The sequence below is a fragment of the Scatophagus argus genome, chromosome 17, assembly GCF_020382885.2.
Source record: "Scatophagus argus isolate fScaArg1 chromosome 17, fScaArg1.pri, whole genome shotgun sequence".
NCBI classification, from domain to species: Eukaryota; Metazoa; Chordata; class Actinopteri; family Scatophagidae; genus Scatophagus; species Scatophagus argus.
In genome coordinates, this window is record NC_058509.1 from 4,567,725 (window position 1) to 4,589,983 (window position 22,259).

Below are 22,259 nucleotides of genomic sequence, written 5' to 3' on the forward strand. Positions count from 1 at the left end.
CCTCCTGCCTAAAGTGAGTAAAGAAAGTCACATCTTCTCATACTCCGCTCCTAATATGAATGAAGAAATCTAACAATGCTAGAAATCACATCGGTGTCCTCACACAATCGTCACCAACAATCATGTAGAAATCAGGTGATGTTGACAAGAGGAATGCAGGATGGAGGTTTGCGTTTAGCTTTTACATAATGGGATCTTAATGACTGGAATATTCACCAGTTTTGTGAGTTTGTATATATGAAGAAGTGAGAATGGAAATAAGAATGAAGCACCATGTGATCACATCTTAAGGAGAAATGATGTAAATTAGACTTTGTTGATAGATGGTTTCTTGTGTGTGTGATGATGGAAATAGTTTTTAAATTGTATATTTTAGAAAATCACATGCTTTTACAGTTATTAAAAGAATTTAATGTGATGGCTTAAGGTTAAAGGAGTCTGAAAACAACAGGCGCAATGCGTTCCTTGAATAGTGTTGACCGCAATATGGTCCAACATAAATAAATAAATAAATGTAAAAAATATCATGTGATCGCATAATTATTATATTACAAATAATTTATTTGGACACAACATAAGTAAATACACTTTCTGCAAACTGTGACAGTCAGATGTAGTAAACTGTAGCAGATGTTTTTATTCTCAGTACACTGAACCTTTAGACCAGTCACACATAAAAAGAAATGCACACTTTAAGCAAAACAAATAAGAGACCCACTTTAGGTAAAAATTAAACAGCTATAATATATATATTAATAACTTTACTTCTACAATCACGGATTTTCTTCTTGAAATTGTCTTTTCATTTATTCATTAACTATTTTTCAAAGTAAACAAATCAAGATAGAAAAAAAAAACTTCCTCCACCGAACACAATATATAACAAAAAAAAAACGTGAAACGTGCGCAGCATTTCCTGTATTCCTGTGTTTCCGTCATTCAGGGGCATTTTGTGTTGCACGGGTCACCTGACAGGAAGTAGCTGTACACACTGACCAGCGGAAACATGGTCACAGCCCCCAGCAGGGAGCCCAGCTGCACCACAGCCCCGCACCACACGAGGGCGCTGTGGCCCTCGTCCCGCAGGATCACCCCGATGATCACCTTCACATAGGACAGAGTAAGAACAAAGAGGATCCAGACCAACACCTGTGGAGCAGAGGAGGAGGGAGGTGAGTTTTGAAACCAGGTCTTCGTGGTTCCACATGGTCCCACGTTCATGGAGGTTATTCGAGTGAACGAGAGTGGACTCACAATGATGGCACCGCCTGACGCTTCGTTGACCAGCAGTGGACACGGACTCAGCACCGCCATGGACATGATGTAAGCTCCAGCCGCAGTGCCTGACGCTGTGAGGGCCCCCATCAGCAGCAGAGACCTGTGAAGGGACGTTTGAGGTTTAACGTACCGTGACTCAGCACATCATCATGTGTTATATGAATGAGTTTTAGACTGTTGGCTGCGCATACAATTGATCTTAGTGTCTCAACTTGTTAAAACTTTTTCGCAGTTTTTTTCTCATTAAATAGCATTGATTTAAATATTTTATTCTGAAGCCTAGATGGAAAAAAAACTTAATATATTAAACTTATTGGACAAAGTTTTAGAAAAGAAGTTACTTCTGTATTAACTCTGTTGCTCTTGCTGAGTTTTCCTCCCTTCTTTCCCCTCTGTTAAAGGGTCTTTTGGGGAATTCCAAACTGGGAGTTTGGTCTACAGGATCTTGCAAGTTGTCCAGACTTCAAGTCAAATTAGTGATTTCAGGTTAAACACATAAAACTGACCAATTTTATTAAAAACTGGATCAAACTGTGAGCAGATCGTATCACACACCACACTGACCTTAAAGGGTAGAACATGGCGATGAAGCAGGCCAGAGGGTTCGACACAGCAGCCAGAGCGGCTGATAAGTGATAGGCGTTGTTCCCGTACGGCATGCACGAGTAAGACTGCACTGAGGGAAGCACCACGTTGGTCAGAGCGTTCACCCAGGCCAGGATCACAAAGATGTAAAACACCTGCATCCAGCTGTAAGAGCCAGTGCCAAAGCTGCTTCTGCACTTCTGGTTTGCAGGTCTGTATGGATCCATCATGGCTGTCTGCTCGCCCTGCTTCCTGTTTCTCTGAGAGTTCTCTTTCACCCCGTTGGTGTACCGACCGTTTGGTTGCTCCCTGGCCACCGACGGGTGGTAGTTCAGCAGCAGGAAGGCCACCAGACACACCAGCATCATCGCACTGAGGAAGAAGAAAAACACCTCTGCTGAGAAGTTGGCTGGCTGATACTGGGCCTGGAGGTCATAGGTCGCAGAGCTGTTGGAGGAGGCCGGTGTGTGGTTCAGAGACTGGGTGCTGTTGATACAGTGGACCACCCCAACGCCCTGAATCAAAGCCACTAGAGCAGGCAGCAGGCCGCTCACGCCCTCCCCAATGTAGTAGGTGGTGAGGTACTGGGGCTTGAGACGCATCATGAAGGGCAGGAAGGTGACGGAGGAAGTGCAGTCAACGACAGAGAGGAAGAAAGTTAAGACGAGGAGGGCAACACTGCGAGGGACACCCGCCACAACAACAGTTTCCTTCCAGAAGAAACCCAACAGGAAGCTCGCCACGGTGCCCAAGCCGACGATCGCGTATATGACGGCTGTTTCGTTCAGGGCGCCGGGCCTGAAGCGGTGCATCAGGGTGACGAAGAGAGGCCCTACGTTGGCCATCTGGATGAGGACGGACAGGTAAGAGGGCAGGTACCAGCCCTCCGGAATCTGTGGGACAACGAGGGGCAGCTCCACCCACAGGCCGTTGATGGAGATCCAGGAGCCCATCCCGAACAGACAGGCCAGCAGGTGGGTGAGAAGCGACATGATGCAGGTGTGTTTCTCTAGAAAAAGACAAAAAGGTCCGACAGTTTAATGGCTGCTGGCAGGTTTGATTCCCATTTTGTCTATCAGCTGAGTCACTTCTGAATTCAAAAACCTCAACTTTGGGACTGATTGGCCTAGAAAATTCGGCACAGATTCTTACCAGGTTTCCGTGGTTACCAGAGGATGAATCCTAATCACCTTTGCCTTTTTGTGCATTGGGGCTGCAAACTGCTAACTTTTATATTAAGTTATGTTAAAAATAAAGGGACAACTCACTCAAAAACACAATAGATTATTTACATATCTTTTGTTTCAGTGAAAAGTTAAGGTTAGTAGCTATTGGCTGTTGCTCATTAGCAGACATCAAATTTATAAAACCTTGCCTCAAAAGCCATCTACCTGTAGTACAACCAAAAACTATTCAAAAACTGTCTATCTGAGGAGGCTTTTGCAGAAGGAAGAAAACCGATTACAAAACCTGTGGACTGTAAGGAATCATGGACTTCGTTACAAATTATTCAAAGACTGCACTCAGTGTAAGTGTAATTAATGCAAAACTGTGAAATTTGTTTAGAGGCGCGGATACATATCTGTGAAGAATAGGTTTGGTAATGAACAAATTTTTACTTGGATTTAAAATGTCATTATTTCAAGAAAGAAGAAAAAAACTCCCTTTAGATTCCAAAGGTTTTTTGGGGGAAAATGTTCTTATTAAAATCATAACCTACAATTATATTTGGACAGAAATGTTATTCAGTGTTTCAAACATAAGATTTTTGGCATTTGAGCACCACAGATTAAAATTCTCCAGAGTTTATTTTGTTGTCTGTATCTTAAAATCTCTGCAAACTACACAAGATCAGTTTAAAGGGGAAAATAGCATTGCTGAATACTGCAAAAGTTGAGCAGGTGGAAAAAAATCTGGTCCAAAGCAAACAGTTTAAGAGTTAAGACATGGTTATGGCTGAGATGAGTGTTAGGCATGTGAGCAAGTGTAAACGTGTTTGCTCGGCTGCTTCCTTTTTACTGTAGGGAGGAAACAAAATTCATCCTCAACATCAACTGCAGCAACAAAGAATGAGAAATAAGTAAAATGAGTAAAACAATAAGACAACCAAACTGCTTACGGCACAAAATGTTCCAGATGTCACCGGTTAATGTGTCACCGTGAGGCAGAATCCCCCTACAAACATTTTAATGTTTGGTTAATGTTCACTGTCCTTTCCTGCTCTGCAAGAGTTCACCGGCGAAACTTCACCCGCGTCGAGTCGTTTTCATTGGGTGCAGGTGAAGGCTGTGAGTTAAACCAGCTTAAAACACCCAGCATACAGCGAAGGGAACATGACCACCTACTGCTCTGGTAGCTGTTACGTAACGTAGCAAAACATCTGACCCGTGCATTGTTTATTTGAAAGAGAAACTGCATGCAGCCCAGTCTTTGATCAGTGACAAAATTAGAAATTCTCGGAAATTTGTGCAAAAGAGGCCAGGAACAAAAAAGGAAAAAAGAAGCTTGATCTGAAAGCACAATTATTGATTTTAAAGAATCTTTTAAGAAGTTAGATATTTAGCCTATTAAGGATCAAGGAACTTTATTGTCATACCAGCTCACATTTACATGCTTATGGTACGAAATTAGGACTCAGGCCCCAGGTGCAATAGGTAGGGTATAAAAAAATATGAAATGAAAAGTTGAGTAAGAAAAATAGAAATATAAGCTAAGTAAAAATAGCATATATATAGGCTAAGAGACAAATACAATGTAAAAAACCTAAACGTTCTGAGGAAAAGAAATAAATGAATAAGAAGCCAGTTTAGCATGTGCAGCATAAATATGCATGTACAAGTGTGTGCTAGTGTGAGGTAGTCCAGGAAAGTAGTCCGTATGGCACTTGTAGCATTAAAATAATACATAATTTCTAAACACCTTTGCAGCTAATCCATTAAAATAAGTTTCCTGTTGTATGCAAATTTCAAACCATTCCAGTTTTGAAATCAAATGGACGGCAGTATGCATCCCTGCTGATACTCACATGTTGTTTGGTGGAGAGTTGGTGGAGTTTTCTGGAGACGGAGGCAAACCAAAGTCCTGTGTGGTAAACTGTGTGTGTGTGTGTGTGTGTTTGTGTGCGCGTCTAGGGATTAAACCCTCCTTGGGGGCGAGTGGGTGTGAAAGAATTTAGCCAACCATGACACACGTTTGGTTAACTGATCATAGTCTCAACCTTAAGTGCCTTCACTGTCAGGCCATCCGGGATCATCAATAAACATGTGATCTGCAGCCCAGCGTTTCTTTGCCTCGAAGCGAGACGCGATCAGAACAAGAATTCATTAATTCTGCTTAAGGGATCATAGGAGCAGAGGTGAAAATGAGTGTTCAGTTACGTAACTATACATTTCATTGGCTGGTTTATGGTGAACGTGGTACCCAACTAATACAACCCAGCCAATATCAATAATAAGTTTGTCCAGTAGGTTTCACAGATCATACAGGGAGCAGCTGAAAGCAGCGTACTGCTACAAAACAAGCTTTGGGACATTTTCATTTATTGTTTACCAGTCAGGTCATAACTTCTCTCATTAACCCATTTGAGGTCACATGACAATCAGCTTAAAAAAACCCCAAAACAGTCATATACAAAAAAAGGGACCAAAGTCACCATCAATCACTTAACCAATCAGACGCTTATCAGTCCATTTAAAATCAGCACAGAATTGAACAGATTATTGATGATACATTTTAAAAAAGCAGGATTACCACAATACAGTTAAGGCAACTTCCTCTGTAAACTTCTTCAGAGTTTTATGAAGTTTTTAATCTGATGCACTTTAGCAGCTTGGTTAGCAAAATTACCTTTTAGGGTAATAGTGCACATCCAAGATAAAGACTGACATGATCCCTTGTTTACCAAAACTACTTACTCTTTACTTTCTACTCATCTAGGCCACATGTTGTTCCATTAAGGTAGCATAACATTGCTGTATATTTCGAATTAATACAAATCCAAAATTAAAAATATAATAAATTACAAAAACACACATAAAAGACGAAAAATGCTTGCATAAAACATTTGAGATTAAACAGTCAAATCTAATCTAAAAGGAAACTGAAATTCTGTGTTTTTTTCAGGCACGGAGAAATAATTTTGGTATTAAATCAAGACATGTCACCGCATCTATAAAGTGTTAATGCATTACAGAACGTAGTGTTAAAAGAACACTGACTTCAGCACAACTGACTGCATATCAGACTGTAATTAATGCTTAATCCTTACAGAGAATCAAAGGGACGAGGTAGCCAGATATCTGAAAATAGTATTGATTAGACTATAGTTTCTTTGAAAAAAATTGTGAATTATTTCTCATGAAGTACATCCAGGAGCAGTAAATGTGGATGAATAAGTTAATGTTTTGTTTCCCTGAGCGAACAAGTTTTCACACGGCTTGTTGTAGTGGGAGGGGGGAGGGGAGGGTCAGTCAGCTGTTGTGTTTGTAACTGTACAACTTCAAGTACCGAAACTACTTATAAAATACCACACAAAGCACTGGTGGTATTACTGCATCATTCGCATTTGACATGCCCTCGGCCAATGTGCAGCAACACAATGCTGCCATTATCTGGGAGAGCTTTGACCTCCACAGACTAAGAGGCCTCCGAATCAGGAGAGGATGCCTCAGAGGCGGCCTGAAAGATGAGGCCAAGACAGATCAGGTGCTTGACGCAGGAACAGGAACCCAAAAAATAGGGCAGAACAGACATTTCCTGTGACACATGAACGGGAATTGTGTATTTAAAAAAAAAAAAACAAAAAACAAAAAAACAGAAGGTCATTATATGTCTCACATGTGCTAACTGCAGTTATCCACGCATTCTTGAGCGCGGGCAAACACGTGATAGACGTTGACCAGAGGGAACATGGTGAAGGCTCCGATAAGGGAGCCGGCCTGGATAGAGATGCCGCACCACAGCAGGCCAGCGTGACCTGCCTCATGAAGAAAAGTCCCGATCACCACCTTCACATAGGAGAAGAGGCCAGTGAAAACGATCCAGGAGATGACCTGTAGGGGGCGCAAGCATGCAGCTCTAATCAGTCACAGACATGGAGCTCAGACAGGGAAAGCAAAACAGATGAGATGTGATGCAGCCTTGATACCAAAATGTTTGGATGCTGTTAAATATAAACAATAACAGAATAAGGAATGATTTACAGATCCTTCTGACCCATATTTGACTGAATACAGTACAAAGCAACATATATATATATGATGTTCAAACTTTATTGTTTTTGTGAATATATGCTCGTGCTGAATTTGATGCCACTGACATGTTTCAAACAAGTTGGGACATGGACAACAAAAGAGTGGGAAAGCTGAGGAACAACATAGTCCACAGGTAGGCGGGTTCACTGGTAACAGGTGAGAGTATGTTGACTGCATATGAAAGGGACGTCCTTGAAAAGCTCAGCTGATCACGAGCGAGGATGGAGTGAGGTTCATCACTTTGCTTTTAGCTCAGCAGCCAAAGTGAAGTTTCTGACTGAAAACATCTTTTGAAATCGATTTTGATTTCAGGGACTTCTGGAGACTTGGATTATGCCAGATTATCCCCAACTTCTTCAGTTGTTAAGGGAAACGCTGCAACGCTTTTGCTGTGAAGCTCCAGCCATGTTTAGGGGACTGAGAAACTTCACTCGGCTCCATCGGCATGGGGGTGAGTAATTTATGACTTTTCATTTTTTGTGAATTGTTCCTTTAAGCATAATTTAAGCAAAAAGCCACATATAAGTAGTTATACAAGTTCTTATTTATGATGTGAAAATGATCTTATCTCTAAGCAAATTCTAGACTTAACATACTTGTTTTACCTGCTGGTCACGTAGGGGTTGTTGAGTTTTATGAACAAAGAAACTTGTCAGTTAAAGATGTGAGGAGTTGGCAGACCTACAGCCATTATCCTCACACTCGCTGTATCACTTCATATTTATTCATACTGAATTATGGAGCAAGAACCGTTTCTTTTTGTGTCCTTCTGCCCCACCTCATTCACCACAGCGGTGACACACTCCCAAACTGCATGTTTGGCTTTGTTTGTCAACACACTATTTACTGCAGCGAATAATCACTCTCCTCTACCATCACCGTCACCTTGTTTTCCAGAAAGTTTGATTTTCTCTCTCATGCTGACAATTTAAGCTGATTTGAGATCACAGTAGAAATGGGATTCAGAGAACCTTCTTAAGCAAGGTTTTTAATGTTCAGCATCTTTTATGAATGGCACACAAGCACATCGCTGGAAATTATCTTAAGATGAAGTTCAAGTATAAATCTAAGAACATTTTTAGAAATGAGGCTCCTGATTTTCATATATCAAGCAACGGTTGATATATTGGAACTTGGACAGTTGGTGTCCTGTAATACAGTATGTTTGACCACTTACCACCAAAGCCACGCCAACTCCTGGGCTTCCTCGGAGTGGAGGACAGGGACTGAGTGCCGCTAATGCCATGAGATATGCAGCAAATACTCCCCCTCCTAAAGACAAGAAGCCCAGACCAGCAGAGGACCTGGAAGAGAAAAATGGATCAAATGTATAACACAAAAATAACTTAAATATTCAAGGAGGTTGTTGGGCTCAAAGAAAAGTAAAGCAATATGAGTAAGATTTCTCACCTCAGGACAACAAACATAGCTAGAAAGCAGGCCAGCGGGTTTGCTATGTTGCCAAGGACCACGGAGAGGTGAAAGGCCATGGTGCTGTAGGGCAAACAGGAGAAGCTCTGCACAGACGGCAGGACCCCGTTGGTGAGGGCGTTGGAGACAGCGAGCAGTGACAGCAGGTAAATGTTCCTCTGTGTCCAAAATGTCTGAGCAGGGCGCTGTTCCTCCACCTGCACCGCCTGCTCAGACACTGGCGTTCCTCCGCTCTGCAGTGGGTGTGTTTCCTCTCCACTTTTGGCTGTCGCCGCTTCATCGGACTCCTCTGGCCGGGCAGCTTCCTGTGACTCGGTCGGTCTTCGTGTCAAAGCCCAGAAACTCAGAGACGAGACTGACAGCATGACACACAAGAACCCGAAGAAGCTGTGCGCAGGAAAGTTCTCTTCTAAATACTCTGGCTGTATGGTGCCATTCACACTTTTACACTCCACCTTGCCAACGCCTTGCCCTAAAGCCACGACACAAGGGAACAAGGCGCTGAAGCCCTGACCAATAAAGAAAGTCCGAATATACTGAGGGGGGTAACGAAACATAAAAGGCAGGAAGGTGACGTTGGATGTGCAGCAAACCAAAGACAACACAAAGGTGAGGAGGAAGAACGCTAGGGACCTCTCTTCTCCGGCTACTGCGACGGTGTATGACCAGAAGGCAGCCAGAAGGGCGGACGAAAGCACTGCCAGCAGCTGGATGCAGTGGATGACGAGGCGTTCGTTTAGACGTCCTGGAGCGCAGTGGTGTGTGATGGTCACTGCTATTGGGCCAAGGTTCCCAAATGCTATTAGCACTGAGAGATAGGCTGGCAGGTTCCATCCTAAGACAAGAAAAACCAGTCATCAGTTATGGTAATGACATATAGATAACAAACATGATATTCACTGTGTTTTTGAGTCACTGAAGTGTGAAAATGGGATAACATTTGGGAATGACAGAAATGCTTATTACACAGAAATTAATTCATTTTCAGACACTTAAGAGAATGCTTTGAATATAAAACTTGAATCTGTAAAGTCACAGCTGTCAAACCGATGTAGTGGAGTAATATGTTCAAAGTTCAAATTTTTCTTAACGCACAGTGACTAATAATTATTTAAATTCACTTTATTCTAATTATTCCACCGGTACTGAGCTGAAATTTGTTCATTACATTATTAAATAAATATACAGGAGGCTTTCATGCGCAGTTAATAAATGGTATTTCTGGACTGAGGAACCACCACAATAGCACACCTACAGCAGGTCATTAATATGAAATCTGTAGCTAACAATGACGTGTTCTGGCACATGCTAACGCATTATTGCCGGGTTCCCAGCGTCACACTCGAGCCACTGAGATCCAAACTGTGCGTCTGTTTTTTAAATAAAGGCTTTAATCTAGTAGTCCAAAGGCCAGATTAGATGAACTAACGTTATCTTTAAGAAGTTCGATCACTGACCTTCGGGTAGCACACTGACAACCACGGGGAGCTCGACCCACAGACTGTTGACGGAAATCCAGGAGCCCATGGCGAACAGGGCTATCAGCCCGTGGGTCACCGCTGCACTGCTCCACCAGCTACCGCACATGGTGCCGCTCACACCGGCCAGAGATGAAAAGAAACCTTTTGACTGAGGTTGAGAAAAACACCATCGATGTCTTCATCCGCGCGTTGCCTTAACCTGAAGAATAGTGGACACTTACGCAAAGTTCCCGCCCCTTCGGTTGCCTTCGGGTACCCCTCGTAAATTCCTGTTTCACGATTAAAACAGTTTGTGAATGTAAGTGTTTCATGGTTACTGGCGTATTTATAGATGGCAATGGTACCACTCAAATTGTCCGCTAAGTGAATGGCCAGCTAGTTTCGGTACATGTTTTTTGCGTCTTTAATTAGAACATAGTTCCTTTTCGGGACTATCATTTGTCTACTGCTTGTTGGACACAAAACCAGTGGCTGAACTTAACTGAAAAATAATCCCGAGAGATCTCACTTATGTCTCACGTAAAATGATTCGGTTCAGTGTGCGACAGTGGTTCTTTCAGTTTTGGACGTGGGTCCGAAACAACTACATTGTTCGTGCTTGTTCATTAGACGTTCCGTTTCCCTGACAACTGAAGGCACCATGGTTAAAAAATACTCGTAGTCCGCCATTGGATGTGATGGGTGCGTTCGTTTTATCCCCCTCTGACAAGACACCGCTCATTCAAGAGAGGTTTTTCACTGAACAGGTTAGACATGGAGACCTTTATTTATTTGTCTTTGTTGGATATCAAAGTTGTCTAAAGCTCAGTTACAACTGCAAATGCCAAAACCATAACATCAAACCAAATGGTTGCTGTTTATAGTAAGGCTTGAGGATTCCAGCATCTTCTCTGGAAATCATAGTGGGTTTCGTTCCCTTCTTTGCTTGTGTATTTGGAAAAGCACTGAGGCTTTGACATTTGGCACAGTGACCCCCCAATAAGCTGCTATCCTGAGCTCCTTGCAGTCAACACTTTTAAGAATGAACTCGGTGACTCTGCGGATGCCTGTGATGCAAGCATGACCTTCATATCTGAGAAACACAAGGCTTATTATGCGGCTGACAAAACCAAAATCTGACTGATGGTGAAAAATACAGTCATAGATAGACAGATAGATACTTCATTGATCCCGAGGGAAATTCAAGTCATGAACTTGAACCAAAGCTGAACTGACTTTCACTACACTGAAACCTCGTCTCAATGAATTTTGTTTATCACACAGCTTGAAAGTAGTTATCAGCAAGTTATGAGCAAATGTTTATTTTGTCAGCGGTAGTTATGACACATTTTAAGCGAACAGTTATTGTTGACTGCATGATCACAATAGATATAATCTTGTATTTTTAAAAAAGTTTACCTCTCAGCAACAAAAAAGTTAACTTTCTAGAAAAATACAGAAAATAAACAGTGAAAATAAAGTATGTACATTACGTATGACAAATCCATCTGGCATATACAAATCATACATTACATAGTATTTGTGTGCAAAGATTGAGGTCACTGTGTGTATTTCTACTTAGTCTGTAAACACAGAATCATATGAGGATGTCACATGTTAACCCAACTCCCTTCTCCTTACTTTCCAACTCATTTATCGTCCTCTATGCCTCAGTATAATACTTTAGATGTAATGAAAGCTCTCATGCGTGGCTCATTTCATCTTGCTTAGTTGCAGCATCCGTTGTGACTTGAGACACTGGCTTGATTTTTGTCTTTCTGGGTGCCCAAACAAGAGAATACCCAGGTTTAACACGAGGAAGGGCAAGCTTCAGCTTTATCACCATTTGTGTGCTGTTGTGGAAAACACAGTCTAAGTGTGGGTCTGTGTTGTTCAGAATCATTTTCTGGTACAGTATCTCACAACGGAGTGCTTCCCGTTTCTCCGCTCGAGATTTGCCATCAAAACGGACCAGCATTTTGTCGACATCCTGCTGAGTCTTGCACGGCCCTCCGTTTCTGCTCACTGTAGCTATTATGTAGTCTCTATGTACGTTCTCGTGAAGCACTTTTTCATGTTCCCTATCTGCCTTTTCTCTTTTAATTTTGTAGCCTTTCTTTACCTTGGGACTGAAGTTATGTTTTTGGCCAGTGTGGGTGTCCTTTTCAGCTTGCCTTCCAGAAGACTCATTAGAGCTTCCATCAGATGAACCGGACCAGTCATCTTCCTCCTGACAGCTACTCAATGACGCGTTCTTGAAGGACTTGTCAGGTCTTTTCTTGTCTTCCGAGTGCACGTGGCTGAAAGGATATTCTGCCATCAAAACGGAGAATGTGCAGCTTGCCAGTTGTAAGCTCAAATCTGGGGAAGGGACTTGAGAAAATGTTCCTCCTGGCAGAAAATCCCTCAGGTGTTCATCAGTGACAGCAGCAATCACCTTTAATACCCTCTTCAAGCAAGCTCTGATTAGGTCCCTGTTTGTGTGCCACTGGCCACAGTAATGAAACACTCCATCAAAGGTTTTCTCCTGCTGTGGAAACTGCAGAAAAACATTTGTGGTTTCTTCAGGTTCCAGCAGTGTTGAAGGATCTTTGGACCAATCAAGGAACTTTTGGTAGAGACAGAGCATGTACTGGCTGAAGAGCAAGTACTCTCCTTCACTTTTCAGAAGCTGCCAGTAAGGACCAAGGATTTTGCAATAAATGATGGCCAAAACGCACACAAGGCTCTGTATCACAGAATCATTGGCATCAGCAGCGACACTCTCCAGAATAACGTTTGGGAAATTGTCGTTTTCCAGCGTCAGCAAATCAGAGAAGAAAAGAGCGATCTCTTGGTGATGGTGAACAAGGCCTGCTGCAGCTTCAAAGTAGCTGTTGAATCGGTTTGACTGATTTACTGCAACTCTGGAGGGATTTCTCTTTTCTTCACAGAAAGCTACCCAGTGTTTTTGATAGTTTTGCTTACTAGGGCTGCGAGGGCTTAGGATATCACAAGCCATGTGAATGTAGCGTGAAGTTGCACTTTCTGACAAATTCACAAAGTTCTTGAATTCGGGAAGCTTGTCCCGGCCCAGTTTCTCTTCCGTTGATAGAACAATCTCTTTTTCAAAGCTCATAATCTGCTGCTCAATGGCATCATGAACGTCAACAAGGAAACTAGCGTTAGAGTTTAAAAACACCACAGGAGAGGCAAGTGAAATGTCTTCACAGAGTGAGTTGATTTTTTTCTCAAACTCTGCCATGGCTGGATGCTCCTTACATGTTAGAATATACTGATTTCGGAGGAGATCTAAGGAAACCTGCTTGCATGCAGTGGTTTTCCCACCATACATACTTGACAGCTTTTGGACAGACAGCATTGCAATGTCAAGCAGGGTCAGGGCCTCTTTTTTATCAGTGATAAAACTGTTGGATACATCCAATTTGTTATCGCTTTCTCTACCAACTCCCCTGTTCATCTCAGAACGCTCACCTGGTATGATTTCAGCGGGCTCGTATTCCTCCTTGATTACAACTTTTTCATAATTTGTCGTGTCATCTTTTTTCATGCGTTTCTTCACAAAAAATCTAGGTGTTTTTTTCCGCACAAGTTCAAAAGGAGTTTGAAGAAGATTTTCCATGGCCACATTCCTCCTGTGACTTCTTGTTTCGTAATTGCGGCAATACAGTTTTAATTTTTTGATCTTGGATCTGAGGGCTTTATATGCCTTTTGAATTTCCCCATTCTTACAGTACTCGGGGTTGAAGTTTCTAAGCCAAGTAACTAAAACAACTGGGGCAATTTTCTCCCTGGTGATGAAGCCACTTAGCTCAAGAATCAATCCATTTGTGACTTCAATTGACTGTGCTCGCTCTGAAAAATCCCTCAGTTCCAAGAGATGTTCTCGTTCAACTCCGATGCTATCACATATTGGCCCAACAAAGTTAAAGTTGACCTCTGATTCCAGGAAAGTCAGCCTCGCATCACTTCCCAGACTAAGTGTTGTTGCAATGCCTCTTTCAATCAAACGACGAAAGTCAGCTGACTGATGACTGGGGAAAATTTTCCTGAGCCAATCTAAAATAGCAATCCAAGGAAAATTATTATCCTCTCTCAGAAGTCCTACTTGGATCAAAAGTCTGTTCTTGCATGGTGCCCTCTCAAGCTCTAATCCTTCTCCCGACTGAGGACCAATGAAATCTGCAACCAGCTTCCAATAGTACTCATCTCCTGAAAAACAGAGTAGTAAAGCAAATGAGCAGAAAAGTAGTGCTTGACAAAAGGGTGAGGTTGTAATTGTAATAAAAATATGGGTGGTGCTGATTGATAAATAACAAGATAACCATGCAAACTTTTCTGGAACAGTGCGGATTATGTAATAAAAGATACAATAAATAAGTAGCTGTTGATTGATCAGTATGTTATTACATAGAGAATTATCTCATATAGACATCAACAGCTATATTACATGATCATTTACTTGAAATCTTTCCAACTTACTCAGATTAGTTTCGGTCACAGCTGCTTTACCACAAAGGGAGAAATCTTGGCACTCCTCCATTGTGTGCTGTTATGAAAGACAAACAATAGAAAAGTTTCACTCCTTGTCATCTAGAAGCATAACCACATAGAGGAAATGAGTAAAGAGCAAGAGAAGTGTATATAATAAGATATGCTTGCTTGCTATTACCAATTAACGTCCATGTTTTCACACCTAAGATGGAACTAAATGAACTGAGCTCATTCTAACTTCAAATCAATGCTGTTAATTTTACCTAAAGTTTTGAATATTTCAGGTGGTGCTGTTGCATTGTATGTGTGTTGATGTTTCTAACATAAAATCTACCCGCACTGATATGAATCAGGTGGACAAAACATTAAACACGCCTCCCATTAACACAATACAATACAGCAGCCTTTTTCTTTTAGATTGCATTAGTGCAAATAAGTGTATATCTGTGCTACTTTGTGCCACCTTGTGGGAGTTGACGAGCTTGCCAGGGAATCCCTCCTGCCACTCCATACCTCTGGATATTCGAAACTAGCTCTACGTAAGTATGAATAAGGCTTTGTTTTCATTGTTCCCCACGAAAATGAGATCTATATAACAACCCAAGACGATCTGTCAGTAGTTTACTGGCCCTCACTATTTGAGCCATCTCTTGCTGATAACTGCTAATGCTGCACTACCTCTGCACCCCAATGTTAGCCTTATGAGCAACAAGCTAGTGTTAGCGCCACCTTTGCAACATTCGAAACTGCAATAAATCGTCACTAAAACCAACACTAGAGCAAAGGACGTGTACTGCATCATGTAGGATTTACGACCGAACTTCAAATGTATACAGCAGTAAAATCATCATTTTAAACACAGAGGTTGCCTTACCCTGAAACTAGACCACCATGAGTCTCATCCTCGCTCCTCAACCTCAAAACAGTGGACTCTTCCGTGATTGGATACTTTTACGGAAGGCGGGATGTTGAGGAGATCTCCTCCAATCATAGATGGGATGTGAAAAGCATTGTGGGTCTGTCAGGCTGGCTAATAGGTTAGCCGTTATCGTGAATTAGCAGCAGGTAATGTAAACTAGCAAGCGAGAGTACTAAATAATCGTATATATATTTTTTTTTTAAATGTATGATGTAGTTCTGTTAATATTTTGTGTTGTATGCGCAACAACAGTGATGTGCCACTGTTCTGTTATGCGGAGTTGCATTGTGTCTTGTTAACTATTTAACGTAGTAACATTATTCATTTAGCGTTTGCTAACAAAATAGTGTTGCAATTGGGTTTGGTGGGTAAATGGTTAATTTAACGCCTCTGAAACAATAATACAACGTTGAGGTTCAACATTTTTTAATTATGTATGCTAATTGATCTGTGTTAGCTTTTCCCTTCATTCTGTGAAACAGTGGGCAACAACGAGGATGAATGGATGTGACTGGTCTTCCGTTTACAAACAATCGATGATGCCCACGTAGTGTGGAGATAACAAATCAGTTTTGAAAAAGATGGAATTTCTCTGTTAGGAGTAAATTTGTTGGAGATACCTGCAATTTTTTTTTCAAAGCCGTTACAACAGGCGACAAGTTACTAGCAAACTACGGACCGTACATTACCACAACATTACCACACTGAATCCTACATTTTCCTGTCGTGACTTACCACGAATGGTCTGCACAAAGACACACTGTATGAAATGACCATATAAATACTCAAGTAAATGTATCTCACATTTGTACTTTCTAATTCCTGTAGCATAACAGTAAAATATGCAACATATTTACTGCAAAAACGAAAATATCAGTAATGTATCATAGCTAAAGCTTCATTCGTACAGCCATGTGTCACAACAGAATTCATCAGCTGCAGGGAAAGAAATAGAAATGTTGTGTACCTCAGAATCACTGATCATTTTATATCTGCTACCTATTCTGTCTCATTGGTTACTCTGTCGAATTTACTTTTTCCCCATTAAGTGTGCAGAATTTTTCCTCATGCACTACCTGTAGTGTAGAGAATTTGTCATATAATTTATCATCATGTTATTCTGATTCTGTTTTCAGATGCTGACGTGTCACTTAAAAACCAATGCCTGGTTATCTTGGAATGAAGCCTGTGATAAAGATTAGTTAGCAGCACATGACGGACTCTTCTGGCGCAGAGGCTTTAAGCCACAGTGAAAAACGAGAATACACCACACCAAGTACATCAGGTCAAGGAGAAGATGGGCCAAAGCCAAAGAAGGTATCTCTGAAGAGAACCACCGGTAATGTTACAAATGCAAAAGCCAAGAAGCAGAAAAGGACCAGAGCCTCCCGGCCTGCCCAGCTTGGCTACACTGTCCATCAAGGGGAAGATATGCTTCTTGTCATATCGAGTACGACTTCTCAGTATGCTGGGTCAGCCTGGACTCCCCCAAAGAAACGAAGCAAAAAGAGGAAGTTAGCCAAAGGAAAAGTGAAAGGAACTCCGATTAAGAAAAAAAAGACAGCCCTTGCCAAGCCTAAACTTGAAAATAATATAACTGTCAAAGAGGACACTGATTTGTTTGTGCCAGAGACAGCAACAGACCACAGATGGGGTCAAAATCTTCCTGAGGAGGTGCTCGTCAATATCTTTCAGATGGTGGTTGTCCAAGATGGCGCTGTACCATTTCTGTGCAGGTAATAAACAAATTTCATTTGATGTAGCTGGATTGAGTGAATATTTAAAAGTCTGAGATTTATAGGAGTGACCCGATTGAGGTACAGTATATTTGGCAAATATTCACATTTAATTTTGGTGAGTTTTTGATGGTTTTGTTTAAAAATGATTGATGTCAAAACTTTGCTCTAATCTTTTAATACATAACCCTAACAGATAATATTATAGTTAAATATCTTCTTTTCCTTTCGGCTGTTCCTTTCAGGGGTCGCCACAGCGAATCATCTGCTTCCATCTCTTCCTGTCCTCTGCATCCTCTTCCCTCACACCAACTACCTTCATGTCCTCCTTCACTACATCCATAAACCTCCTCTTTGGTCTTCCTATAGACCTCCTGCCTGGCAGCTCTAACATCAGCATCCTTCGACCAATATATTCACTATCCCTCCTCTGAACATGTCCAAGCCATCTCAACCTGGCCTCTTTAACATCTCACATGAGCTGTCTCTCTCATGTACTCTTTCTTGATCCTGTCCATCCTGGTAGCGCCCAAAGAAAACCTCAACATCTTCAGCTCTCAACCTTATTATAATTAAATATCAGTAATAATATAAATATCCTGATATTCATTGCAGCTTTATCACCTGGCTGAACCATAAGTGTCATACTGAAGAAGTTCTTTCTCTTCTGTGTTTCTGATGTAGGGTGGGCAGAGTTTGTCGTCTGTGGAACGCTGCTGCCTCTAGTCCGGCCCTGTGGCGTAAAGTGACTGTAGGTTACTGCTGGATTGCACCAGGGAAAAGCCAGCTGCCTAAAACTGAGAAGAAGATCAAGGACACTTTTAACTGGCTAGCAGAGAACAGGTATGTTTTCTGAGTTTAATGAAGAGGTTTGACACATGTGCTCAGATATGTTGTACTTTCAATACCGGTGCCTTCTTGAAAATTAAATAAGTTGTATTTCTTGTTTTTTAGATTCTCTCAGCTTCGAGACTTTTCTCTTTTTCACTGGACAAAAAATGTTAGCTATGCAGTCGAGGTAGGTCATCAAAACAATCAAATTAAAAGCTGAAACAAACATGAAAGTAATAGTTAGATGAGTCCATAAGATAAGAAATAAGAAATCCACCATTAAATAAAATGTTGGTGAGTTTTTTTTGTTTGTTTGTTTGTTTACTGATAAATTACATTATATTTCCAGATCCTAAGAATCAAACGTGTAAATACATTTTGTGTTTACTATGCTTTTGTTTTATGCGGTGTTTAAATTTAGGTTGTGGCGCAGTTCTGCCCTCACCTTCGATCCCTCACACTCTCCTACTGTACAGGCCTGACAGCAAGTGCCTTCCACAGCCTTGGCCTGCACAGCCGTTCTCTGCAGAGCATCAATCTCCAGTATTCAGAGGTACCTCACTTTGTTGATAATGGATGTATCCTAAAGTTTATCAAACATTGTCTTAAATTTCCCTTGGGATCAATAAAGTATCTATCTATCTATCTATCTAGATTTAAACTTTACAGCTTTAGGTTATTAATATTCATTAATCCAGTCAACCTTTATTTATACAGGGTGTTTGCAATTAGAGCCGTTCACGCTCATGTTTTTGCTCTAGTTTCAGGTTGAGGGACTCCTGGAGTACCTTGAAAATCATGGCAGCCAAATCAAGCAAATCTGGTTCACTCATGGACTAAAGAATGACAGACTTCTGACAGCCATCACCGTAAGCCCCCCCGCCCCAGAACCCCTGTTTCCTCTATATGTTTTATAATGTGTGCATTATGCACATCCCAAGTCCCAGAACACAGATGAACTCAGTGCATTCAACCTACTGAATGTGCGTTTTTCAGAGGGGATGCTGCCCTGACCTGGAGTTGTTGGAGGTCAACACCAAGCTCGACAGTAAAGACTGCGAACTTCCCATGTACATCCAGGCCTTACAGATGGCATGCCCTAAACTCAAGGTAAAAATATCAATGTAATATGTCAGTTTTCTATGCCAATAGGACTACTGCAAAATGAGGCTTAACTGTGAATGTAATTGTATAATAATATTTTAAGTATCTGCCACCATAAGTTCCTTTATAATTTCAGAGTTATAAATGAAGGAACCGGTGATGATAAATACTTAATATCGCAGCTCCAATATACAATTGAAGTTGAATTCTACAGGAACTGAAAAAATTAATCTGATTAGTTGATTGACATATTCATCATTTTAGTAATTTTTTCCAAACAAACTGGAGACAGTTTTTCAGATGTCAGAATTTGGTTATCACTGTAATGTGAATACCTTTGGGTTTTGGACTGTTGGACAGACAAAACAACCTTGAACTCTTACAAAATATACCAGCCTCTTCTCACTGTGTTCTTTCGTTAGTTGTATCCCTAAACCGCATCATGTCTACTCTTAGCAATACGTTTTGCACTTTTCATGTTGTGTGTCGTGTCAGTATCTAATGAATTGGTATATGTGTGTACCACCGTATTCACTCATGAAACTTGTATCTCCATCTGTTGTACTTCCCATCAGACCTTTCGGATGCTGAATGTCAGACCTCTGCATAAGACAATGCGTAACAGTGCTGATTCAACATTGGGCTTCCCGTTACTGGAGGAGCTTTGTATTGCAACCACGTCTTATTCCTACATGACCGACAAAGATTTGTGGGACATTCTCTTTGGTTCCACCAGGCTGCGAGTATTGGACCTACGAGGCTGTTCGCGAATCACGCCGTCTGGTCTCACATCACTGCCCTGCCCAGGTAAGCTTAAATCATGAGATTTATACTTTGGTTGTTTTGTTATTTTTGGTTATGAAGTGAGTAAGTTCAAATGGAACCTAATTCATGGCCCACACTGTAAAGCTTAGTTTGGCCAAGGGTTGTCACAGTACCAGAATTTTTAACTTTGAGACGCTGCTAGTATAAAAAAAGATACTTGATATTGCTTGCGGTGTCACAGCAAAAAGAAAAAAAGTCCTAGGTGCACAAAATTAAATCAAAATTATTTTTTAATTACCATCTTGCACTCTGTGAAGGTGCAGAAAGTCAGTGAATACATACCAACACATTTTAATAATGTTAATATTTGTTCAGCCTTGGGTTGAAAAACTGATTTATTTTTCACACCATTAAATACCATGTTTTAAACACATGGTACTGTAAAATATTGATATTTCAATACTGTAGACTACTTTGGTTTGTTCTTTTCATATTTAATCCACAATGCCCTGAAAATCTATTGTAGTGATGGACATGCTTTGGTTTTTTTGAATGCTTATACAAAAGCATAGTGATTATTTTTAATTTACTCATAAAATACTCAGCTACTTTTGTGATATCAGTGCTCTGAATTTGCTTCAAAACCCCAATTTATTAATAAATGCTACCCTCTTCTCTGGTGTGCCATTTGGCAGAGCTTGAGTGTCTGTTCTGGGGACAGTATTTCAACAGCAATGTTGGGTTGTCGTCACCTAAGTCAGGGATTCACATGGTGACCCAGAAATGGAGTCAAACACTGCAACAGCTTGACATTGCAAATCAGCTCTTCACAGAGGAGGACTTGGAAATAGCTATGAGTCACCTTGCTCAGGCGGCAGAGACAGATATCCTACGTTCACTCAACCTGAGTGGGACCAGGATCACACCACCTGCCCTCAGGTAATTTTCCTTTTTTATCTCTACCAGACCGAATAATCCAAAATGATCCATGTAGCAACTGTTCTCAGAGACAATCTGCAGGAAGAGATCATGAATCAAGCATTCACTTTTGTAAATCCAGAGTACTGCAAGTTTATCTGTCAAAGGATTTCTCAAGAAATAATCTTTTGTCTGTACTTTATTTTGCAGGTCAGTCATTACCCAAATGACTGCTCTTGACTACCTCAATCTTTCATCATGTCGTTATCTGCCAAGAGGACTGAAGAGAATTTATCGTGGCCAAGAAGACATTCGCAAACTGCTGGACAAATTGGACTAATTACATATGCATTTGGTTCCAGATATTGTTAACTGAATTTACAAGGCATACATGAAAGTCTTAAAACATCCTTGTGGATCGTCTTGTTTATGTAAGGAGGATTTTTGCCCTCAGGTGCTTTACTAAATGTTTGTTTACACACAAAACACAGCACTCTTGGAGTTGTAAAAGAGCAGAAGCCACGCATTTGGATTACAGTGAGAAAAAACATGAAGGGTTCATTTGCAAAAACAATTATCTCTGTTGGGATTTATGATCCTAAATAATGTTTTTGTTTTTTTTAACTGTGCACTCTGGGGAATATAAATCAAGTGGAAGATGGGTTGTTTTCATATCACGTTCTTTTACTTGTGTGTATTTTATTATGCAACCAAGGGAATATCAGTTCAACTGGTGTTGGTTTATCCATTTAAAGAACAGCTTTCATCTGTTTTTCCAAATGAGCTCTTCATATAAAACTTAAGGGTCCAGTGTGTAGGATTTAATAATGAGGTTGTAGATCCCAACCAACTGGATTACTGCTCGCCCTCTCCCTCCCTTCCCTCTCAAGCGTGTAATAGAACCTGCAGTGGCTATAAAACTTGTAAAACACATGACAGAGCCAGGGTTTGGTTTTTCTATTCTGGGCTACTGAAGATCATGGTGGACTCCATGGACCTGATCCCTCTGTAGATATGAAGGCTAATTCTGAGGTAATGAAAACTCAACATTATTAGCTTCAGTTGATTACACACTCATGAAAATATAGTTATGGATATTTTATTCCATTTCTGCCAATAGACTCCCCAAATCCTACTGACTAGAACTTAAAGGTGTAACAGTAATGTGAATGACTCTCCTCAACTGTGAACTGAGAGGGACATTCAGGTGTGCACACCGTGGTTTCTTCTGTAATTATGTGTTTCTTTATGTAATTTTTTACACTGAGTTACAGTAATTGAAAACAAATTTCTACTTATAAAGAAGTATTTGAAATGAAAAATAAATGTTCAACATGTCCACTAGAGAGTGCTGTAGTCTCAATCTAAATTTACATAAAGACCAGCTATGCTCAAGTAGTTAATGAAGACAGTGTTTACAAATAAGAGATCATTTCACCCTCATTTGAAACTACAAATGTTCGCATTCGATTTGCTTTATTGTTGT

General features: G+C 40.9%; 4 protein-coding genes across 7 annotated transcripts; 1 reads left to right on the forward strand and 3 right to left on the reverse strand.

Moving 5' to 3' along the window:
- Positions 1 to 839: 839 nt before the first annotated feature.
- On the reverse strand, positions 840 to 5,004 carry si:ch73-196l6.5 (riboflavin transporter 2). Of its 2 annotated transcripts, none has more exons than XM_046416889.1 (4): positions 4,889 to 5,004; positions 1,843 to 2,872; positions 1,255 to 1,378; positions 840 to 1,149 (listed from the first exon to the last, which is right to left on the reverse strand). In XM_046416889.1, the coding sequence occupies exons 2-4, from the start codon at positions 2,853 to 2,855 to the stop codon at positions 940 to 942; spliced, it is 1,347 nt and encodes a 448-aa protein (XP_046272845.1). In that variant the 5' UTR covers positions 2,856 to 2,872; positions 4,889 to 5,004; the 3' UTR covers positions 840 to 939. The 2 variants fall into 2 exon arrangements, with proteins under 2 accessions (XP_046272845.1, XP_046272846.1); XM_046416890.1 differs by lacking the exon at positions 4,889 to 5,004 and adding an exon at positions 3,983 to 4,336.
- Positions 2,739 to 22,115, forward strand: fbxl6 (F-box and leucine-rich repeat protein 6). Of its 3 annotated transcripts, XM_046416886.1 has the most exons (11): positions 2,739 to 2,837; positions 7,428 to 7,566; positions 16,556 to 17,155; positions 17,840 to 17,998; positions 18,110 to 18,173; positions 18,408 to 18,539; positions 18,748 to 18,855; positions 18,983 to 19,096; positions 19,666 to 19,897; positions 20,551 to 20,794; positions 20,984 to 22,115. In XM_046416886.1, the coding sequence occupies exons 3-11, from the start codon at positions 16,632 to 16,634 to the stop codon at positions 21,111 to 21,113; spliced, it is 1,707 nt and encodes a 568-aa protein (XP_046272842.1). In that variant the 5' UTR covers positions 2,739 to 2,837; positions 7,428 to 7,566; positions 16,556 to 16,631; the 3' UTR covers positions 21,114 to 22,115. The 3 variants fall into 3 exon arrangements, with proteins under 3 accessions (XP_046272842.1, XP_046272844.1, XP_046272841.1); XM_046416888.1 differs by lacking the exons at positions 2,739 to 2,837; positions 7,428 to 7,566 and adding an exon at positions 15,459 to 15,565 and having other exon boundaries at positions 20,679 to 20,794; XM_046416885.1 differs by lacking the exons at positions 2,739 to 2,837; positions 7,428 to 7,566 and adding an exon at positions 15,461 to 15,565.
- On the reverse strand, positions 5,375 to 10,276 carry LOC124074218 (solute carrier family 52, riboflavin transporter, member 2-like). Its single transcript, XM_046416892.1, has 4 exons — positions 10,004 to 10,276; positions 8,526 to 9,381; positions 8,293 to 8,419; positions 5,375 to 6,914 (listed from the first exon to the last, which is right to left on the reverse strand). Exons 1-4 carry the CDS (start codon positions 10,131 to 10,133, stop codon positions 6,705 to 6,707), a joined length of 1,323 nt encoding a protein of 440 aa, XP_046272848.1. The 5' UTR covers positions 10,134 to 10,276; the 3' UTR covers positions 5,375 to 6,704.
- Positions 10,768 to 15,449, reverse strand: LOC124074214. The gene is made up of 3 exons (XM_046416884.1): positions 15,375 to 15,449; positions 14,489 to 14,555; positions 10,768 to 14,218 (listed from the first exon to the last, which is right to left on the reverse strand). Exons 2-3 carry the CDS (start codon positions 14,547 to 14,549, stop codon positions 11,709 to 11,711), a joined length of 2,571 nt encoding a protein of 856 aa, XP_046272840.1. The 5' UTR covers positions 14,550 to 14,555; positions 15,375 to 15,449; the 3' UTR covers positions 10,768 to 11,708.
- Positions 22,116 to 22,259: the final 144 nt, after the last annotated feature.

Coding starts and splice junctions, on each gene's coding strand:
- fbxl6 (XM_046416886.1), top strand. CDS start 16,632: ATGACGGACTCTTCTGGCGCAGAGGCTTTAAGCCACAGTGAAAAACGA. Junction 17,999..18,109: donor AACTGGCTAGCAGAGAACAG/GTATGTTTTCTG, acceptor CTTGTTTTTTAG/ATTCTCTCAGCTTCGAGACT. Junction 19,097..19,665: donor TGGCATGCCCTAAACTCAAG/GTAAAAATATCA, acceptor ACTTCCCATCAG/ACCTTTCGGATGCTGAATGT.
- LOC124074214 (XM_046416884.1), bottom strand. CDS start 14,549: ATGGAGGAGTGCCAAGATTTCTCCCTTTGTGGTAAAGCAGCTGTGACC. Junction 14,219..14,488: donor TGTGACCGAAACTAATCTGA/GTAAGTTGGAAA, acceptor TCTGTTTTTCAG/GAGATGAGTACTATTGGAAG.
- si:ch73-196l6.5 (XM_046416889.1), bottom strand. CDS start 2,855: ATGTCGCTTCTCACCCACCTGCTGGCCTGTCTGTTCGGGATGGGCTCC. Junction 1,379..1,842: donor GCCATGTTCTACCCTTTAAG/GTCAGTGTGGTG, acceptor GTCCCTTCACAG/GTCTCTGCTGCTGATGGGGG. Junction 1,150..1,254: donor CGTCAGGCGGTGCCATCATT/GTGAGTCCACTC, acceptor TCTGCTCCACAG/GTGTTGGTCTGGATCCTCTT.
- LOC124074218 (XM_046416892.1), bottom strand. CDS start 10,133: ATGTGCGGTAGCTGGTGGAGCAGTGCAGCGGTGACCCACGGGCTGATA. Junction 8,420..8,525: donor GCTATGTTTGTTGTCCTGAG/GTGAGAAATCTT, acceptor TTTCTCTTCCAG/GTCCTCTGCTGGTCTGGGCT. Junction 6,915..8,292: donor GAGTTGGCGTGGCTTTGGTG/GTAAGTGGTCAA, acceptor CGCCCCCTACAG/GTCATCTCCTGGATCGTTTT.